The sequence below is a fragment of the Pseudophryne corroboree genome, chromosome 10 (genome assembly GCF_028390025.1).
Source record: "Pseudophryne corroboree isolate aPseCor3 chromosome 10, aPseCor3.hap2, whole genome shotgun sequence".
NCBI lineage: Eukaryota > Metazoa > Chordata > Amphibia > Anura > Myobatrachidae > Pseudophryne > Pseudophryne corroboree.
Window position 1 is genome coordinate 38,784,143 of NC_086453.1, and position 20,923 is coordinate 38,805,065.

General features: G+C 45.7%; 1 protein-coding gene across 4 annotated transcripts in view; it reads left to right on the forward strand.

Moving 5' to 3' along the window:
* Nucleotides 1–2,410: 2,410 nt before the first annotated feature.
* Nucleotides 2,411–20,923, forward strand: part of CD22 (CD22 molecule) — a 182,523-nt gene continuing 164,010 nt past the window's right edge. For 3 of the 4 annotated variants that reach the window (XM_063942308.1, XM_063942305.1, XM_063942306.1), the window contains exon 1: nucleotides 16,278–16,417. In XM_063942308.1, coding sequence (XP_063798378.1) covers nucleotides 16,386–16,417 — 32 coding nt within the window. In that variant the 5' untranslated portion in view covers nucleotides 16,278–16,385. Of the gene's footprint in view, nucleotides 2,523–16,277; nucleotides 16,418–20,923 lie in introns of those variants that run through there. The other variant, XM_063942307.1, reaches the window with a different exon arrangement.

Sequence of the window (20,923 nt, forward strand, 5' to 3'; positions counted from 1 at the left end):
GTAGTCGCAAAGATTCAAAGCATCAACTTTGAACTTTCTGCTTTTAATCTCATGGATCTGTCTCATTTATTGTGGTGGAAATTCAGGTTGTTTTTGCCTTTCACCTATAGCAGCACCCTTTTCCCTGGAGCATTGCCCACCAATAATCAGCTTCGTCCAGGTCTTGTGCACGTCCAGTGGCTGTAGATGCTAGAGGAGTAGGTTCTGTGCACTGACTCCTCTTTACTGTCCGGGCAGTAAGACCCAGGACCACCAGAGATGACCAAGCCAAGTTCAGAACTCTGAGTAGATCCTGCTGCCCCCCTTGTGAATATAGGTGCACTACACAAACCAGCATTAACCCTGTACCTGATGCACACTGTTGAACCCTGTGTTATTCTGTACCTACTTTCTTCCGGTTAATAGACCATCCCCGGTTAAGTTATCTGCCATGTGAACCAACCTTTATAGTATCTATTTATTAATTTATTAACAGTTTCTTATATAGCGCAGCAAATTCCGTTGCGCTTTACAATTAGAAAAAAGGTAATAGAACAAAACTAGGTAAAAAAAAAACAGACAGACATAGAGGTAGGAAGGCCCTGCTCGCAAGTTGACAATCTATAATATACAGACGTATGAAAGCCCCTGAAGAATTACAGTAGGAAATATAGGATACTAATATCCCAAAACTCAAATGATATATGTCAATTCAACATTGTTACGGTCACAAGCGAAGGTCAGGGCAGGAGGCAATCAAGGAGCATTAGGTTCACAGGCAGAGGTTAATATGAGCAAGGCAGATGACAGAATACAGCGGCAACACAAGCCAGACAATGATTACCAATGCTATAGCAAGCAATGAGTCTGCACTACAGTATACGGGCACATATAAGCAGTGTCGGACTGGGGCATGTAGGGCCACCGGGGAATGCAGTAGTAGGGGCACATGTTTAGGGGTGTGGCCAGTCTGCAGAGGGGGTGTGGCTTGCCACCTCATTGGTTTTGACTAACCATTAGAGAGTACAACGTCTGGGCCCCTTCATAAATATATACAGTAAATTCAGCTGCTGCATGCATGATAATGTACCAGATTAATAACAGATTAATAACAGCAATGCACTGTAGAAAATACACCATAGTTCAGTATAAGGCAACATATGTATAATGTATAATTCAAGTGCACAGTCTGGAACCTGATCCTTAGAGCAGGAGGTGGGGCCCCAGGCAGTGGGGCCCACCGGTGGTTTCCCCTGTACCCCTGTGGGCCAGTCCAAGCCTGACTGTAAGCTATCCTAGTAGCAGGACCCTCCAATACAGCAAATGGGTTCAGCAAAAAGCAACACCTGACCACTATAAGAGCTTAACCATAGGTGTGTGCAGGGGGGGGTGCCTGGTGCGCACAGGCACCCCCTAATGTCTGGCACCCCAATCTCACATGCCTGATGTAGCGATCGCCAAGCAGGCTGATTACTGTCCCCTCTGCGCTGCACCCTGTCAGGACTGCATTACTGACCGGACGCCTGGGTTAATCAAGGGTGCCACTGCCACCGGCTTTTAAACTCCCAGCTCCACCTCCATGTACAAAAACAGCGTGATGTGATGTGATTACATCATGCTGCTTGCACGCCCACCCGCCACATGCCCACCTCTCTATGCCAACGCCAGCCACTGATGAGGATCAGCATGCAGCCAGTGTTCCTCTTAGGAATACAATTTCAATATTGCCAGGCGGTCGGCAGCAACATTGACACGTCACTCGTTTTTCCAGCAGCAGCAGTACTAGTCTGCGACTGTCAGTGCCAGTGAGTGACTGACTTGTAAGTAAGCTGCTGCAGCTTGCAGGGGAAAGAGAGGGGGAGCCAGACCAGGCTGAGGAGGAGCAGTGTAATTGCAGTGAGTGCCATCAGGGGTGTTTGTTTGGTGCACACCACAACATGTGACAATGCATCTGCTTTATTAGGATTGGTACAAGGGTGGACATTTTATATTGCATTGACCGTCAATAGATGGTGCTAGACACGCCCAAAAGGCGGTGCTAGACACACCCCTCCGACAGTGCACCCCCTAATAAAATGTGCTGTGCATTCCTATGAGCTTAACACATGGGCCTGGAAAAACTGGAGTGGGAGATGAATGGGCCAAAAGGACACATTTTTATTGACTACATAGCAGAAAATCTGGGACTACCTACACCTCAGATGAGACTGAATTAGAAGGGTATTTTAGCTACTGTCATCACACATTTGCCTTACTTTATTACTGTACAGTATATGCATTATGTACAACACATACTTGAAGAGCAGCGTTTAACCTTACATTTACTCTTCACAGTTTCTCAGTTCCAGTTTTTAACATAACAAAATATTTTTGATACCGAAAAAAGCAGAGCAAAGACAGGAAGCTCAGGGAGGGAGGGCGATGGGGCATCATAGTTCTGCTTGACTGGAGGACGAGCCAGTGTGTTACTGGGGTACGGTCCTGAAGAGAAGCAGGCGGTCATCACTTTAGAGGGCAGAGCTGGAATTCTGAAAAAAAATGAGGTAAATGAAGTGTATGCATGCCTTGAATTTTCTGTGCAGCAAATAAATACAGGTACTGTATATCACACATACATGTCATTATTATACCACAGTTATCTTTGCAGAGACAATTATTGTTTTTTTTATTTTTGTCAGAAATATTTTGCAAAATGAAATACATCTGAATCAGTAAATTTGAATATTGTCAAGATCTAAATATTTATTATTCTGTTTAAGAGTATATAATGTTCAAGGACTCTTGTTTATAATGAAGCGAGTGTTGTTTAGTCAATAGTATATACAACATAGAAATGCACGTCTGAATTTGATGTTTGACTAATAGACAGAAATGATGCTAATTTAGTTCAAATTAAGAATACACTCATTAATGTATAAATTCTGTTAGATTGACTCAGTAGATGGTTGATACAGTATTAATTGTGTTGTAATAATAGTTCTAATTACAAATAATAACTTTTTAATATGTGCGGCATACAATTTAAATATTTTAGCCTATTAAACAGATTCAGCTGTTACAAGTAATCTCATTAGAAAGGGTATAAATATGTGATTGAATAGAGAGGAGGTATCCGTCTTGAGGAAGTCTCCGGTTGTCAAGGAGACGAAACGCGCTGACGCCCACTTTCTAAATTCCAGTTGTTCGGCATTACTCGCTGATTGATCCCGCTCACGGCTTCTCACAGCCACAATCCACTACGGCCTGGTTAAACGTCGGGCGCTTCAGTCGGCGGCTTTCAGCTGGAGCACTGACATCGATCACTGTGATGTGCTGTAGACGTCCGGTACTCCGTTCACCCGCACTGAGTGACTGCTGCTGGCCTCCGCAGTGAGGTCTAACACCCGTGACGAGGAAGTGAGTTCTTTGGAGTCCTATATACAGGTTATCAAGAATCTCCATTTGCCCGAAGCACAGCCGTGGCAATTACACGGCATTTTCCAAACCAGCTTTAATCAGCTCAACTAATTATATACCCGTATATGTGCACAGATATCTAAACGGACCCTGTTCATTTAAACTCTCAGGAACCAGCACATGGGTAACTATACACCATTTTATATAAAAGCTCATCATTACAAGGCTGTTATTATTCCTTGCGGGACATTTTATTAAACACTGGGACGCCAGTGTATTTCAATTTTATATGGCATTATAACAAAGAAATCCTACCATATTGTATGCTATATTAATCATCATTAATACTTATTAATTATTTGTTGCTAAGTATATGCTGCTTGTATGTTAGAAATGTGTTATTTTTAACGATTATTGGATAAAGAATTTATTTATACGTATCTTTTTAGTTCTACTGAGTCAATTATTTTATATGACAAACTGCACACTATAGTTTAACTTGATACAGTGTACATATAGCGCGGAGTATACACTTTTTCTCTTACATCTGAATCAGTGTCATCTACAGCCTGGAGTAGGAAGTTTTGTTTCCTCTCTCTTTATTGTGTCTCTCTCAGAAGATGATACATTTAATCATTTCTCTGTCTATTTATTTGTTTTCCATTGTTTAAATGGAATTAATCTCCATACAGCCGAGCATACACTATACAATTATCTGGCAGACCATGTATGCAATCTGACTGGTTGGAAGGAGAATCTGGAAATAGACAAGAGCAAATGACAATTGACCATTTGTTCCCAAACACCAGAAAATGGACAAAAAATGGGCATTCAGACAAATTGGTCAAATCATTTGCTCCCATAAATCACCATATTTTCATTCCAACCAGCCAGATGTCACAGATGATCTGCCAGATAATTGTAAGATTTTTACCCAGCTTTAAACAAATGAAAATATATCTGCTGTCGGGGCTTAAGTGGTCCTTGAAAGGTGGGGGAACTCACCTCTCCCACGACCCCTCCCGCTTAGCGCGCTGCAGAAAGGGGTGTGGCCTCACAAGGAATGAGCGTGGTCAGTAACATGTCTAAAACTGACCTTATGTCCTCCACTCCACCAGGGTTCTCCTTTCATCCCACCTCACTCTTTCTGTTGCTATCACTATCCTCTCTTTACTAGTCCGCTACCTGGGTATCATCCTTGACTCCTTCTCCTTCACATTCAAGTTTTTGCTAAATCATGCCGCTTTCACCTCCGAAATACAGTATCTCCAGGATTAGACCTTTACTGACCCTGTAGGCTACCACATCTCTTATTCATGCTCTTGTAATCTACCTCCTGGACTACTGTAACCTGATTCTCTCTGGTCTTCTTCTCTTCTGCTTCTCCCTTCCTAAATCTGTCCCTAATGCTACTGCTCACCTCATCTTCCCATATTATCATTCTGATCCAACCTCACCTTCAACTCCTTCATTGGCTCCACTTCACCTACAGAATGGTGTTTAAACTCAGCTTGGTGGTCCTGAATGCACTTTATATGCCCATCAGACATACCCCACGCTCCTTATATGCTCATCAGATGTCTCCCATGTCCCTTACAGTATATGCCCACCAGATGTCCCCTTGCAGATAATATGCCACATCAGATATCCCCACAAGTTACATGCCATCAGTCTTCCAAAATATATCTTTCAACTCAGCTAAGCTCTCCTCCACTTAACCCGTTGTTCCTTGATCTCATGCAGGGGCAGCAGCAGAGCAAATAGAGAAGGTGGGAGAAAACACTCTTTTCCTCCAACTTCTCCGATTGGATGTGTTGCTTCTGTGACAGCCTCCCGGGTCCTCCCAAGCTAGTCTCTGAGTGAGGTAGCATGTTACTGCCCAGGTTTCAGTGTCTGATCATGATGTCGCCACTTTGAATCTGGCGCCGATTGTGCGCCATTCACAGCTCCCGGACCACCAGCTAATGAGAAGCTGCACAAACCGGTCGGCTCCTAATTGTCATTGTACAGGTTGTGTTTGAATAATGACAGTTAGGAGCTAATTGGCTGATACTTTATTTCTCTCCAAGCTTTGATACATCTCCCTTAGGTCATTTCTGTATTTGTTGTTGCTTTACTTATATGCATTGTGTTACGATTATATGTATTTTCATCAGATGGGAAGATGCAAACACACAATTCATCAAACAACGAATTGTGTGTACACAATGGCATATACACAGCGTCTATTAACTGGGTGAGAGAGGTCTCCCAACTGTCCTGTCCCATCCCCCCCTACCGTGGGACACTGCGACTGTGTGTGGGACAGCAGGACAGTCCCAGAAAAATGGGACATTCTGGCCAAAATCAGGACAGGTGGAAGGTATGCACTCTAGATGATGGTGGTGCACGGTGGTCTCAGGTGCCATGACTGCACGACAAACCATGTAGTGTGTAACCAGCTTTAGGGGCCTATTTATCACCAGGATGCGGATGACAGGTGATAAACTTGACCAAACTCGCACTGCGATAATTGATTACATTGCAGGGATGTATCAATTACCGCATGCAGGGACAGAGCTTGCGGTCCGTAGTTACAGCCGCCGCCGGGATCATCCCCTCCCCATCGTGACTACCCCGTGCGCAAAAGAGCTCCCCCACCCCAGATTTTATACTCATCTGTCCAGGGAGTTGGTGTCCTCTGCTGCGGTGAGTGCTGCCGGGCAACGGGTCCTTCTTCTGCGCTGTGACCCCCGGTGCTGTAAAGTGTGCTGCCGCTTTGGAGCGTCACTTTACCGCACCGGGGTCACATTGCAGTACATGGGGGACACGGCGCCCAGCAGCGCTCACCGAAGCAGCGGACATCGGCTCCTTGGACAGGTGACTATGGATTTTTTTTTACTTTTTTGCTTTTGATCAGCTTGTGTGTCCATCAGACACATAGAGCTGATCACTGGAGCCAGGTCCCGCTCAGCTTTCTCTGCCAAGGGCAGAGAAAGCTGGTCAAAAAAGTGCAGATCGCAGTGTTGCCCTGTGATATCGCCAGCCTGAGATGGTGTTATTATTACAGGGCACACTGCAGTATTTTTTTACTTTTTTTTTAGTAAATTCGGGCCAGATCGCATTTCCCATTATAAGTATGGGGAATGCAATCTGGGTTACTAAAAAATTTAAATTAAAGGGTTTGGAGCAGTTTTTCATGAAAACTGCTCCAAATTCCCTTTAATACATTTCAGTGATACCAAAATAATGTGAAAAGGGTGTGAAAACTGACAATACCCTTTTTCACATTATTTTCGTAAAAATAATTTTACTAAATGGACCCCTAAGTCTGCATGCAGATAGCACAATGCAGTGTACTCTAGAACAGTGGTTCTCAAACTCTGTCCTCAGGGGCCCACACAGTGCATGTTTTGCAGGTAACCCAGCAAGTGCACAGGCGTATTAATTACTCACTAACACATTTTAAAAAGTCCACAGGTGAAGTTAATTATTTCACCTGTGATTCTGTGAGGAGACCTGCAAAATATGCACTGTGTGGGGTCCTGAGGATCGACTTTGAGAACCTTTGCTCTAGAACAGTGGTTCTCAAACTCGGTCCTCAGGACCCCACACAGTGCATGTTTTGCAGGTAACCCAGCAAGTGCACAGGCGTATTAATTACTCACTGACACATTTTTAAAGGTCCACAGTGGAACTAATTATTTCACTTGCGATTCTGTGAGGAGACCTGCAAAACATGCACCGTGTGGGGTCCTGAGGACTGAGTTTGAGAACCTGTGCTCTAGAACATTGTGCTCTGAAGGTTTAGCAGATGCAATGGCTGCAAATCAAAAGATTATGCGGAAGCACATGAATGAGGGAACTTGGGGAATCCCAAGAGTGTAAGAACAATCAGCTGAATATTAACCAGTTGTATTCTCTGCATTGTCTCGGGCTGTGATATGCTGGGGATTCCCAAAATGCTAATTACTGCTCGGAATCACATTTATTCTTATTAAAAAAAAAAAAATAATAATAATAATAATTTAAATTGAGAATCCTTCTAACAGAATTTTCTTTTAGTGATTATTTATGGAAACCAGAACTGTATTGAAATACAAATAATACTGTATGATACATTGTTTTACATCATCACTTGAGTTGCTGGACGTGAAATGTTTAAGCTTGCTAATTGCATGATAAATATATATCCTGTACAACACCTGAAAAATCAGCAATGGCTCATAACAGACAACTGAAAGACTACCAGGCAGTAAAGTTTGAAGTAAACTGTTATTATGTATTAATGTACTTGGAGAGCCTTGGAGAGAGATAAAGTAGCATCCAATCAGCTCCTAACTGTCATTTTTCAAGCACAGCCTGTAACTTGGCAGTGAGGAGCTGATTGGCTGGTACTTTATTTCTCTCCATTTTAATACTCTCCAAGGCTTAGTACATACTGTATACCCCAAAGTCACTTAGGCACCTGAAATATATAGAACAAATGTTCTCCTCTGACATTGAAAAGTGCTAACGGGACAAGCACGCGCACCTGAGCACATACAGTAATTATGTTTGTGGATCTGCATATTTTGCAGTTTATGGGATATATTTATTAATTATCGTGTCCTAGATTACATTTTTATTTCTTATTAACATTATTCTCCGCAATAAGAAATGAATGATTGCATGTACGTTTATCAAAACATCCGCAGAGGGGAGCTCTGAAATGGAGCCTTTCCCTGTGGTGTGTTAGAAGTGGTGATCGCTAACTGTGCGCGGCTGCAGTCCTGCAAGTATGGCGGTATGGGGCAGTACGGCATACCGGTAACAAATTCCCAGCCGTCACGCCGTACCGCCGGGCCATCCACCATACCTGCATTCCACTGCTGTGTCCACCGCAGCGCCTCTCCTGCCCCTCAATTCTCTGTGACGTCCGGTCTCCGGCGGCGGCAGGGTGAATCTCAATAAGGCACCAGTTTGCTAACCAATCAGAGCTGCCGGTCCACGAGCTCTGATTGGCTGACAAACCGGCACCTCATTTGAGATACCCGCCATCGGAGACCGGACTTCACGAGCATTGAGGGGCTGGAGAGGAGAGGAGCTGCGCTGCGCTCTCCTACCCTCACATAGCAGCAACAGAGGCAGCGGTGAGCAGGGGGGGCACTCTGGGGCAATGTATGTCTGGCACTGTAGGGCAATGTATATATGGCACTGTGGGGCAATGTATATCTGGCACTGTGGGGCAATGTATATCTGACACTGGGGCAATATGTATCTGTCACGTCTCTGGGGCAATGTTTATCTGACACTGGGGCAATGTGTGTATCTGACACTGTGGGGCAATGTATATCTGGCACTGGGGCAATGTGTATCTGACACTGGGGCATTTGTGTATCGGACACTGTGGGGCAATGTATATCTGGCACTGTAGGGCAATGTATATATGGTACTGTGGGGCAATGTATATCTGGCACTGTGGGGCAATGTATATCTGACACTGGGGCAATATGTATCTGTCACGTCTCTGGGGCAATGTTTATCTGACACTGGGGCAATGTGTGTATCTGACACTGTGGGGCAATGTGTATCTGACACTGTGGGGCAATGTATATCTGGCACTGGGGCAATGTGTATCTGACACTGGGGCATTTGTGTATCGGACACTGTGGGGCAATGTATATCTGGCACTGTAGGGCAATGTATATCTGGCACTGTGGGGCAATGTATATCTGACACTGGGGCAATATGTATCTGGCACTCTGGGGCAATGTTTATCTGACACTGTGGGGCAATGTGTATCTGGCACAGGGGCAATGTGTATATGACACTGTGGGGCAATGTGTATCTGACACTGTGGGGCAATGTATATCTGGCACTGGGGTAATGTGCATCTGATACTGGGGCATTTGTGTATCTGGCACTGTGGGGCAATGTGTATCTGGCAATTTGGGGCATTTGTGTCTGGCACTGTGGGGCAATGTATATCTGACACTGGGGAATTGTGAATCTGACACTGGGGGAGCAATGTGTATCTGACACTGGGGCATTTGTGTATCTGGCGCTGTGGGGCAATGTATATCTGGCATTGTGAAAGCATTTTTATATATGGCACTGTGGGGGCATTTGTGTTTCTGGCATTCTGGGTCAATGTGTATCTGACACTGTGGGGCAATGTATATCTGGCACTCTGGGGGCATTTGTGTATCTGTCACTGTGGGGCAATGTATATCTGACACTGGAGCAAGGTGTATCTGACACTGGGGCAATGTATAACTGACACTGGGGCAATGTGTATCTGGCAATGTGGGGGCATTTGTGTATCTGGCACTGTGGGGGCATTTGTGTATCTGGCACTATGGGGGCATTTGTGTATCTGGCACTCAGAGACCATGTATATCTGGCACTGCAGGGAAATGTGTTTCTGGCACTATTGGGATTATATGTGCATCTGCCTCCCCCCCATATGTGTATCATGCCTCCACTTTCATTGGCCACACCAAATGTGGCATTTGGCCACACCCATTTTTTGGGCACGTGCATCACTGGGTGGCTCCAGAGGTGGGGCTGCAGCATAGTCCATAATTCAAATAGGAAAGTCACACCAACTGCCCCCACAAACACTGCCAAACATCGCCGGCCGGGACGCACTGGCAGTTGGTGTAACTCCTCTATTTGAATGTTGGACTGTGCTACAGCCCCACCCCTGTAACTGCCACTGATCTATAATGTGATCATTTCACTTCTCCTTGAGGGAGCTATGTGCTCCACTGAACTTGAGTGGTCTGCTGATTGTGTATGCACCAGAGGAGAGTGCCAGGGGAAGGATTCTACGGATTCCTCTCCTGGTAGCTCTTGCGATTTGTAGCCTATATGCTACAGCAGTTTACGCCATCTGGTGTCACCTACTGGGGCCAGCGGGTTCCAAAGCTTGGTAAGTACAGCAAAATAGCCTACAGAAACCTATGTGGGCTGCTTTCACCAGCAAAAATTGGACTGCAGTGGATATATCCAATATCTGCTGCCTTCCCTTATACATATTCCATAGACAAAAAACCTTGCGGTTTCACATGTCCCATTGAGGCTTCTTACACATGATCTGGCATTTCAGAAACCTGTTGTAACTCTTCCACTCAAACTCCAAAAAGCAATGAAATTCCTATCATTAAGGCTGACGCCTTAATGGAAGTGTTCCTTGCGCAATACAGATATGTATATATAGGGATTTCTAAAAAGCTTATGAAAAAACTTTATAAAAACTTATAAGAAACATGTTTCTTATAAGTTTTTATAAAGTTTTTTCATAAGCTTTTTAGAAATCCCTATATATACATTTAATTTTTTCAGCGCTCGGTGCAAATATATTTTACTAGTATTCAATTAAACAAGAGCTGCTTAGACACACACAGCGCAGTTTTTTCTGTAAAAAAAAAAAAAAAAAAAAAAAAAAAAAAAGCAATACAGATATGGTATGCCATCACAGCCTGTGGGTAAGTGCAGATTCAGCACTCTCACAAAGTGAGATTGCTGTCACTCACACAATGCTAATTCACAGATTTGTGTGCTCATTGGAATACACACATGCAGTCTATACAACTGAAGGTCTGAGCAGTTATGTGGTGCACCAATCCCACTCAGTGCCCACAACCATCCAATTCGGTCACCACAACACTCCCACCTTGTTAGAACAGCCTTCTCACTCCATACATCCATCTCACTTAGTACACACATTTAACTCCCTCAAACATCTTGGTTAATTGCTAAAACCCCCTTCTGTGGACGTCGGGCCCTCATACCACCCTCATGGAGTCTGTCTCTGATCATTTGAGTAGACACATGCACATTTGTGGCTTGCTGGAATTCATTTTGCAGGGCTCTGGCAGTGCTCCTCCTGATCCTCCTTGCACAAAGGCGGAGGTTGCGGTACTGCTGCTGGGTTGTTGCCTTCCTACGGCCTCCTCCACGTCTCCTGATGTACTGGCCTGTCTCCAGGTAGCGCCTCCATGCTCTAGACACTACGCTGACAGACACAGCAAACCTTCTTGCCACAGCTCGCATTGATGTGCCATCCTGGATGAGCTGCACTACCTGAGCCAGTTGTGTGTGTTGTAGACTCCGTCTCATGTTACTACTAGAGTGAAAGCACCACCAGCTTTCAAAAGTGACCAAAACATCAGCCAGAAAGCATAGGAGCTGAGAAGTGGTCTGTGGTCACCACCTGCAGAACAACTCCTTTATTGGGGGTGTCTTGCTAATTGCCTATAATTTTCACCTGTTGTCTATTCCATTTGCACAACAGCATGTGAAATTGATTGTCAATCAGTGTTGCTTCCTAAGTGGACAGTTTGATTTCACACAAGTGTGGTTGACTTGGAGTTACATATTGTTGTTTAAGTGTTCCCTTTTTTTTTTTTTTTTGAGCAGTGTAGTATTCTGCCACACATGCAATCCCTTGCAGCCACACACTACATAGATCTGCTCAGTTGCAATGCTGAACATTTTTATAAAAAGTACAAGGTAAGCTTCAAATCAGCAGTGCCACAACGTTATATGGTTGGGGGGGAATGGAAAAAAAATTGGTGCTTCCCAACGATTACACCAACTCCCCCCCCCCCCACACACACACACACACACACATGCGGGGAGCGCCTACCGCCGGATCACCGCGGAGCGCCGGAGACTCCAGTCCCACTTGGAAAGTCGACAGGACACATGACATGGGGCAGCACGCAACAGACTTTCCAAAGTGGGACTGGAGTCTCCGCAGTGATCCGCCGGTAAGCGCTCCCCCTCCCCAGCGCCTGCGCATCTGTCAAGTTTGGGGGGGCATGCTGCCCCCTTGCCCCCCCCATTACAATGCCCATTCTTCAAATAGATAGAATTCTCTAGTTTAGAATTATCTAGCTTTCTATGCAAGATCATTGAATAGAATGTGTCTGACTGCAATGCCACAGGCAATGTATTAGAATCCCGGGTGTGTCAGCATCTTGAAATGTAATAAAGGACAGTGTGTCTGCATAACAAAGAGCTCGCAAGTTAAGTTCATGAATGTTGTATAGGTATTAGCGTCAGAAGGGGTCAGGGTAGGAGACAGCAGCGGTCAGGAGATGCTGGGCTTCAATAAGAGAGGAAGCTGCAAGTGAAAGTAATTAAAACATATAAGTGACAAGTGCCACCAACAGCGCCCCCTACCCTGCAGCGCTATGTGTGGTGGCACACACCGCATACACCTAGTTACGGCCCCGATACCTACCATCAGTAGTGGATCTTACCACAGGCAAGCAGTACTTTTGCCCGGGGCGCCGCCTTCCGCTGCCGCTGGGAAGGGAAACTAGACGCGTACACGTCTAGTTTCCCTTCCTGGAGAGGTCCTTTACTGTGCGGTGCGCGATGACGTCATCGCGCACCACACATCAATGCAGTCTGTACAGGGGGCGTAAATGACCACGCCCCCTGTACAAAGCCATGCCCCCTAATGCCGCCCGGGCGCCAGAAGCCCCGGAGCCGGCCCTGCCTACCATACGTATAAGCCTAAGTAGTCACCTGCATAAGGCAACACAGGAGGGGACAGCAGAAACATACTGTACTTTTTTGTTTATCTGCAATACATGTTATATGTATCTTTTCTGCTTGATGGCCATTACTGCTTTTTAAGTACTTGTGCCCTTTATAATTTAGCTTGTCTTTTCTGTGGTTACATAGCACAGTAGAAATTGTATATAGTACCCTGTTCCTTGGGGTGAAGAAAAATGCAACTAGAGTAGAAGTAGGTCTTGGTGGGGAGAGGGAAGAGAAAAATATTGTAGAACTTATAGAAAAGACAAAAACTTCTGTCATTTAAGATATCTGAACAACAAGTCATGATGCAGAAAAGCCATCTGGTATCCTGTTATCTCCTCATGTAATTAATCTTGAAGATGTGAAGTGAACTCTAGCACTGTTTTGCTGTTTTGATATCATCCTGCACAGACGTTACAGATAACCAGAGGAAGATCATGCAGATATAGAAAAGAGTTAATTTTTTTGTATGTTAAAGTCTATAATTTGTTTTTTAATGAGTAGTGGTTATGTAAGCATTGTCACCTCATGGGCCGGATGTAATGACACCCGAGATCGCTGGAGGTGCGGGATTCCGGCCAATCTCGGACGTGTGCCTTGAAAGTAATTGCCCCTTAAAAAAGTCTGAAATTGTCCGGAATTACGCACCTCCGTCGATCACAGGCGTTATTACATCTGGACCCATGTGGAAGATTTTAGAGGGAAATAGTGGGGGCAGGGACGTGCCGTGATCTAATTGGCTCAGGAGCCACTGGATAGCACCAGAGACAGATTTACACACAATATACTGTATGAGCCAAAGGGTACATCTGGACATTATACACAGGTACAGCAGTATATACATGTGGGTATTATACACAGGTGCAGCAATATATACATCTGGACATTATACACAGGTGCAGCAGTATATACATGTGGGCATTATACACAGGTGCAGCAGTATATACATGGGGACATTATACACAGGTGCAGCAGTATATACATCTGGACATTATACACAGGTGCAGCAGTATATACATCTGGACATTATACACCGGTGCAGCAGTATATGCATCTGGACATTATACACAGGTGCAGCAGTTTATACATGTGGGCATTATAAACAGGTGCAGCAGTATATACATGTGGGCATTATACACAGGTGCAACAGTATATACATCTGGACATTATACACAGGTGCAGCAGTATATACATGGGGACATTATACACAGGTGCAGCAGTATATACATCTGGACATTATACACAGGTGCAGCAGTATATACATGTGGGCATTATACATAGGTGCAGCAGTATATACATCTGGACATTATACACAGGTGCAGCAGTTTATACATGTGGGCATTATACACAGGTGCAGCAGTATATACTTGTGGGGATTATACACAGGTGCAGCAGTATATACATGTGGGCATTATACACAGGTGCAGCAGTATATACATCTAGACATTATACACAGGTGCAGCAGTATATACATGGGGACATTATACACAGGTGCAGCAGTATATAGATATGGACATTATACACAGGTGTAGCAGTATATACATGTGGACATTATACACCGGTGCAGCAGTATATACATGAGGGCATTATACACAGATGCAGCAGTATATACATCTGGACATTATACACAGGTACAGCAGTATATACATCTGGACATTATACACAGGTGCAGCAGTATAAACTCCTGGAAATTTGGTGCGTTTTGATCAGAGATGTGTGGAAAAGATACACAGGTGAGGCACTGCCTGCCATAGACTTTTTACTCCAGAGTTTTGGCTATAAAAATTATTAGAATAATGCAAAGAAGGTATTTCAAACATATTCTTTGTATGTTTCATATACTTTATACAGTCAAAACTCTGGCACAAACGTTAGTATGACAGGAAAGACTCTGCCTCACCTGCCTCACTCCACCGCACGTCACTGAGTGTGGGTAATTCAGATCTGATCGCTGCTGTGCGTTTTCGCACAGCGGGCGATCAGGTCCTAACTGGGCATGCGTATGCACCGCAATGTGCACGTGCGTCAGACAACAACAAGAGGCATCGCCGGTCAGCAACGGTATGGTGGGAAAAATCCGATCTCACATCCATTCACAAGGTGATTGACAGGAAGAGGATGTTTGTGGGGCCCTGTGGCTCCCAACTTTGATGTGTGTGGGACCCTGTGTGTGAGTCCAAAAAGGGGCATATCCTCGGGAAAAGGGGGCAGATCCTCCTGGCACCCCTATCATGTCACTGTGGGGGTATGCCTAGCACTCTCCGAGATGATGACCTACCCTCAGGCATCCCCTACACTGTGAATAGATGCCATGCGAAGCAATGTGTGCTCCCCCAAACTCCTACCACATACACACCCCACCCCTCCATGCAGGATCCTGCAGCCTGATGCACCGGGACTGTCCCGCTGAATTGGATGGGAGAACTGTTAACATAACAGTTATTTATATAGCAAGAAAATATTCCACAGTGATTTGTAAAGTATATTTAGATATTCATCACATTACCTACCCCATTAGAGCTTACTACAATCTATGGGGGAGATTTATCAAAGCTAGGAGAGAGATAAAGTACTAACCAATCAGCTCCAAACTGTCAATTTTCAAACACAGCCTGTTATATGGCAATTAGATGCTGATTGGTTGGTAATTTATCTTTCTTCACTTTATCTGTTTACACTGTAAGTTCTAATAAATATCCCCCTATGGCCCAGATTTATCAAGCCTTGGAGAGTGATAACTTGCACAGTGATAAACTACCAACCAATCAGCTCTTAGCTGTCATTTTTCAAACACAGGCTGTAAGTTGGCAGTTAGGAGCTGGTTGGTTGGTGCTGTATCACCGTGCAATTTATCCCTCTGCAAGGCTTGATAAATCTGGGACACTGGGGCAGATGTATCAAGGCTGGTGAAGTGATAAAGTGGAAGGTGATAACTCACCAGTCAATCAGATCCTAACTTTCATGTTACAGTCAGGGTTTGAAATATTACAGTTAGGAGCTGACTGGCTGGTGCTTTATCACCTTCCACTTTATCACTTCTCCAGGCTTAATACATTCGCCCCTATATTCCCTGCCAGTTCTACACATATACATATATTAGGTTTAATCAATTTGATTGTCACTTTTTGTGAGGGGTGCTGATTGAGTTATTACGTTCATTGTTTTAGTAGTTATGGTTCAGCAGACTGTTTTGTGCTTCAACCGGTTAATGCATGGGCACTGCTACAGTAAGGAAGGGAAGGGGGAGAGGCAGGGCACATGCCACCGGTGGCAGAGAGTGGAGCACCAGCAATGGAGCAGCAGCTGTAATCCCGTGTGAGGTGGGATTTAGTATTATAAAAGCGACGGGGAGAGTGTGTAGTGGGGAGCAGTAATCCCCTCCCAGGGGCTGTGTGCTGCAGCCAGAGGAAGTACAGTCGCTGTCTTCTTACTGATGGCCTCTCCTTCTCACTGACAGTCAGCAACCATGGCAGGACCATCTTGCTTCCTGAATGCTGTGTGCTGTCTGCAATAGGAGGAACATGTGAGATTTCTAACATGTAAATTGTTAGGGAATAGGGAGGAATCGGCATAACTTATTTGAGTAAAATTAAGAATAAGGAGGTAATGGAGAAATACTTTAATAGGGTTAATACTAAAATGTTTAATTTACATGAGACTAAGGAAGGTAATTAGGGAGCTAATGTAGTACATTCTGTATTGTAGATTATGGTGGTCACAGTGTGATGTTCCCTGTATTGTATTGTGGTGGTCACTGTGACGTTCTCTGTATTGTATGATGGAGACTGATACTCTCTATTTTATGGCTGTTAATGATGCTCTCTCTGTTGTATGTCAATCACTGATGCTCTGTCATGTTGTGAGGATTTTGTGGATCCGGATTTGGATCTTTGTTTGAAATGGATACATGTTTCGGTTTGGAGGTGTGGGTTTAGATATCAGACTGGAACCGATAAGTGAATATCGGACTAGAATCAATGGTACAAATATCTGGCTGGGACCAATGGAGTGTATATATATACATATGGACATTATACACAGGTGCAGCAGTATATACATGTGGGCAGTATACACAGATGCAGCAGTATATACATCTGGACATTATACACAGGTGCAGCAGTATATACATGTGAGCATTCTACACAGATGCACAGTGTATAGCTCCTAGGCCCTGGTTCTTCTTAAAAGCCTGCAGTGTTTCCCCTGGGAGCCTCCCAGGGGAGGATGGATCCTCCTGGGGAGGAGGATGATGGAGAGTCCCAGGCTGCAAGGCCTGAGGGAGGCCCTGGGAATTCTGACATACCTATTGCAGTGGAAGCCTCAGTGCTTGAGGATTTGGACAGTACAGCGTTTCCAGTGATTGTGGGTCCGGTGATGAAACAGGATCCCCAACTGGAGACCCCCAAACCACAGGATGCCGGCTCTCTGGGTGAGGTAACTCAGGGAGGTGATAAGGTGAATGAACTTGCCTGTGGTGGGGCGGGGGTTAGTGCTGCAGGTGGAGATGCTGAGGTTTCTGATTGCAGCCTGGAGGATTCAACATCCTCTAGTGAGAAATACATGAATATGAGTCTAGAGGAATTAAGAATGGAGCAGAACCGTATATACTCTCGCATTACTTATAAAAAAAGAAGGCGTAACTGTAGCAGCAGATGGGAGAGAGTTGTCCTGAAAGATGAACTTTGGGAGCTGAATGACACTTTGGCTGCAGTTAAAAAGAGGATTAAAATGTTGCACGATCAGGCTCTATTGCAAAAGGAAAAAGCACTGCTAGAGTCCATACCAGGACAAGAATGCGGATGTGATGGCAGCCCGGTCCCGGTGGGTTCTGTGGCGGCATCTGGGCTCATAGTTCCAGTGGAAGACATGGAGGTGGGCAGCCAGACTGCGGAAGAAGTGGTGGATATCGTGGGCCATGATGGAGGTGAAACTTCTGGGATTGTGTCTGGTGCCGTGGATACCGAGGGGAACCCTGCGATGACGACATCCTGTGCTTTCCATGAGGGGGAGGCGTCTCTCCCAGAGAGAGTGCTGGGTGGTGGCAGTGCAGGGGGCATGGTGGCTGCCGGGTTGACGGCGGGTGCCGGAGCTCTGGTGGCTGCTACTGCTTCCTGTGGACTTGCTCCCGATGCACTTGTCTCTGAAGCTGCGGATATGGGGACGGCGCGGGCCGTGGTAGATGCTGAGGCTGGCTCTCCCTGTAAGCCAGCAGCGACTGGCTCTGGCTTAGTCGCTGTGGTGGCTGAGGGGGGCGGGGCCAAAGACGCATCATGTGTGACATCACGAGTGACATCATTAACTGCATCAATGGGAATTCCGGAGTATGAAGCCATATTGAAAACTGGGCAAAGACTGGCCCAAGGACTGCCGGCAGTTGATAAGAGCAGCTTAACCCCTGAGGAGACTACACTGGTAGAAACAGTTTACGGAGATATGGATATGCCTGTGAGGGCTTTAGCGGCCGTAAGCTTGATCCAGGCAAACCAAACTAGGATGGCTGGTGGGGCTGGTAGTGCGGGTATAGAGGTCAGTAAGAAGGTAAATGTTCAGGCACCCAAGGGTCTCCCTGTAATCCCTCCTGTGGTTAGACCAGGATCTGGTTCATATGCCAAAACTTTGGAGGGTTCTGGTTGGGCTAGTACTGGTCCTCAGCTTGGGGTAAGTGGGGGTCAGCCTATAAAAAGGCGCAATGTGGTTCAGTTTAGATGGGTAGGGGAGGGGGAGGCTCCTTCAAAGTCGGAGTTCTTGGATATAGTATTCTCGCTTGGTTTTAGGGCCGCAGACCTTTTTGCGTGCATCCATCCGGTGAGAACTCCCGACTTTGATCTGAGCTTCCTCTCCCTGAATGGCTTGCAAGCTTTTGGCTCCCAATGGGAGAAGAACAAGACCAAGGAGCCGTACTGCCATTTTAAAACCAACACCATCACCAGGCAGGATAGGGTAAAGATTACTGTTCTGGTGCGCAATGAGTCACTACCGTCTGCGGATATCGTATATTGGTTGTCCAGGTCCTGCACAGTGTTGTCCCCGCTTGAGAAATTTGATTACACTAAGGGGGTCTGGGGTGGTGCCTATTCGACCTTTGTGAGGCTGCACCAGGTAGGGACTGAGACTAAGCACATACCATCTGCTGCTTATATTGGCCGTGACCGGCTTCAGTGCTTCTATCCTGGGCAGCCCAGAACTTGTCACAAGTGTGGTGACTTTCGCCACCTTAGTAATGATTGTACGGTTGTTAAATGTGCTTTGTGTGGCCAGATGGGGCATGGGTCCCGTGAGTGTAATAAGGTGAGGTGCAATCCCTGCGGAGCGGATGGCCATCCCTATAGTCGGTGCCCTAAAGCATTGCATAATCATGATGCAGGGGTGGTTGAGGAGGCACTAGAAATCAGGCCCAGTCATGAGGATAACATGGTGGTTGCTTTACAGCATCAGGATATGTTGAGGAAACTAGAAGCTGGCGGGGTAGGGAAAGTACAGGTCGAAAGGGGGGAAGCATCTTTTCAGGCAGTGAGTAAAGGCAGGAGGAAGAAGCTGAAAAAGAAGGGGGTGGACGTTGTATGCTCTAATAGGTTTGACGTTTTGTCCTCTGCTGATGATGAGGATGAGGGGGAGGTAGTCATGGTTGGGGGAAAAGAGCTAGTGTTTGTTCCGAATACTTCTAAAAGTAAAAAGCCAAAACAGGCCTCTAATCTGTCTGTTGATGGGGTGGCAGTTACGGTCAAAGCTAAACAGGAAAAGGGGGGATGTGGTAAAGTTCAGAGCAAAACCAAGCACTTAGATAGTTCTCAGGGGGATCTAGAGTGGGATCCTACAGGGACAGAGTTAAGCCAGGCCTTGGTACCGTTATTAAATAAGGTTGAGGTAGTGCAGAGTTCAGAGGGGAAGGCCCCTCAATCTCCGGGAGAGGTGATTGTGGTGGAGGAGACTCCTAGCCTTGAGGCGGGGAGCCTTAGCTATTCTCCTTTGGCGTCCTCTGGTGGGGATGATCCTGGGGGCGGTTCTTGTATTAGTGCCCCAAAAGTCCCTGATCCGGATCCTCCCCCAGACAGGGTTGAAAATGGGGAGGGGTGTGATATTAGGGAGGGTGTTGTTGTACAGGGATCTAAGGGTCTGTTCTGTGACACTGCGGTCTCAGTTGTTGGTGGGGTGGAGGAGGGGGAGGTGGAAGAAATCTCTTTGTCTGATGAGGATGTTCTTCCCTTCGGGGTTACGTGTAAAAGAGTAGGATCCTCGGATGAGGATTCTAAAAGACAAGCAAAGAAAAAGTGAATGGGGTCCTACCTCTATAATCCAAGAAACATGGATCCCCAACCTATACGATGTGCCACCATTAATGTGGCTTCCGTGTTTTCTGAACGTGCTCGTTTCTTGGCCTTCGATTTTTTCAACACGGTTGATGTTGACTTTTTATTTTTGCAGGAGACCAGGGTAGGTGACTTGGCCACACTCCATCGGGCCAAGTGTCAGTGGAAGCGGGGGCCTTCCTTCTGGTCTCTTGCGGCCGAGGCGTCCAGTGGGTTGGCAGTACTTTTTACTGATATGGTAAACGTGCACAGGATTATAGATTTACAGGTAAGTAGGTGCATGGTTTTAGATGTCAACCTGAGAGGACATGACCTGAGGCTAATAAACATCTATGGGCCCCATTCAAAGTGGGACAGGAAATGTCTTTTCAGGGAGATAAAACCGTTTCTTTTTACGGCCCGGCAGATTGTCTTTGGAGGTGATTTTAACACTGTCATTAGGCCAAAAGACAGAGGGGACACAAAGGCGACCCTGGGCTATGATTCCAATTTTCTAGTTAGCATGGTTAGAGAGGCTGGTCTGGTGGATGTGCACGTTCGCCATTTTCCAGACCTCACAGGTTTCACCTATCATTGTGGTAGTCGTAGGTCTAGGATAGATAGGTTTTTTGTTAAGGAGTCCTCGAAAACTTTGCCTCCTGAGACAAAGCCAGTAGAGTTCTCCGATCACGTTTTTCTGTGTGTTGCTTTGAACGTCTCAGAAACCCCTCAGAAAGGGCGGG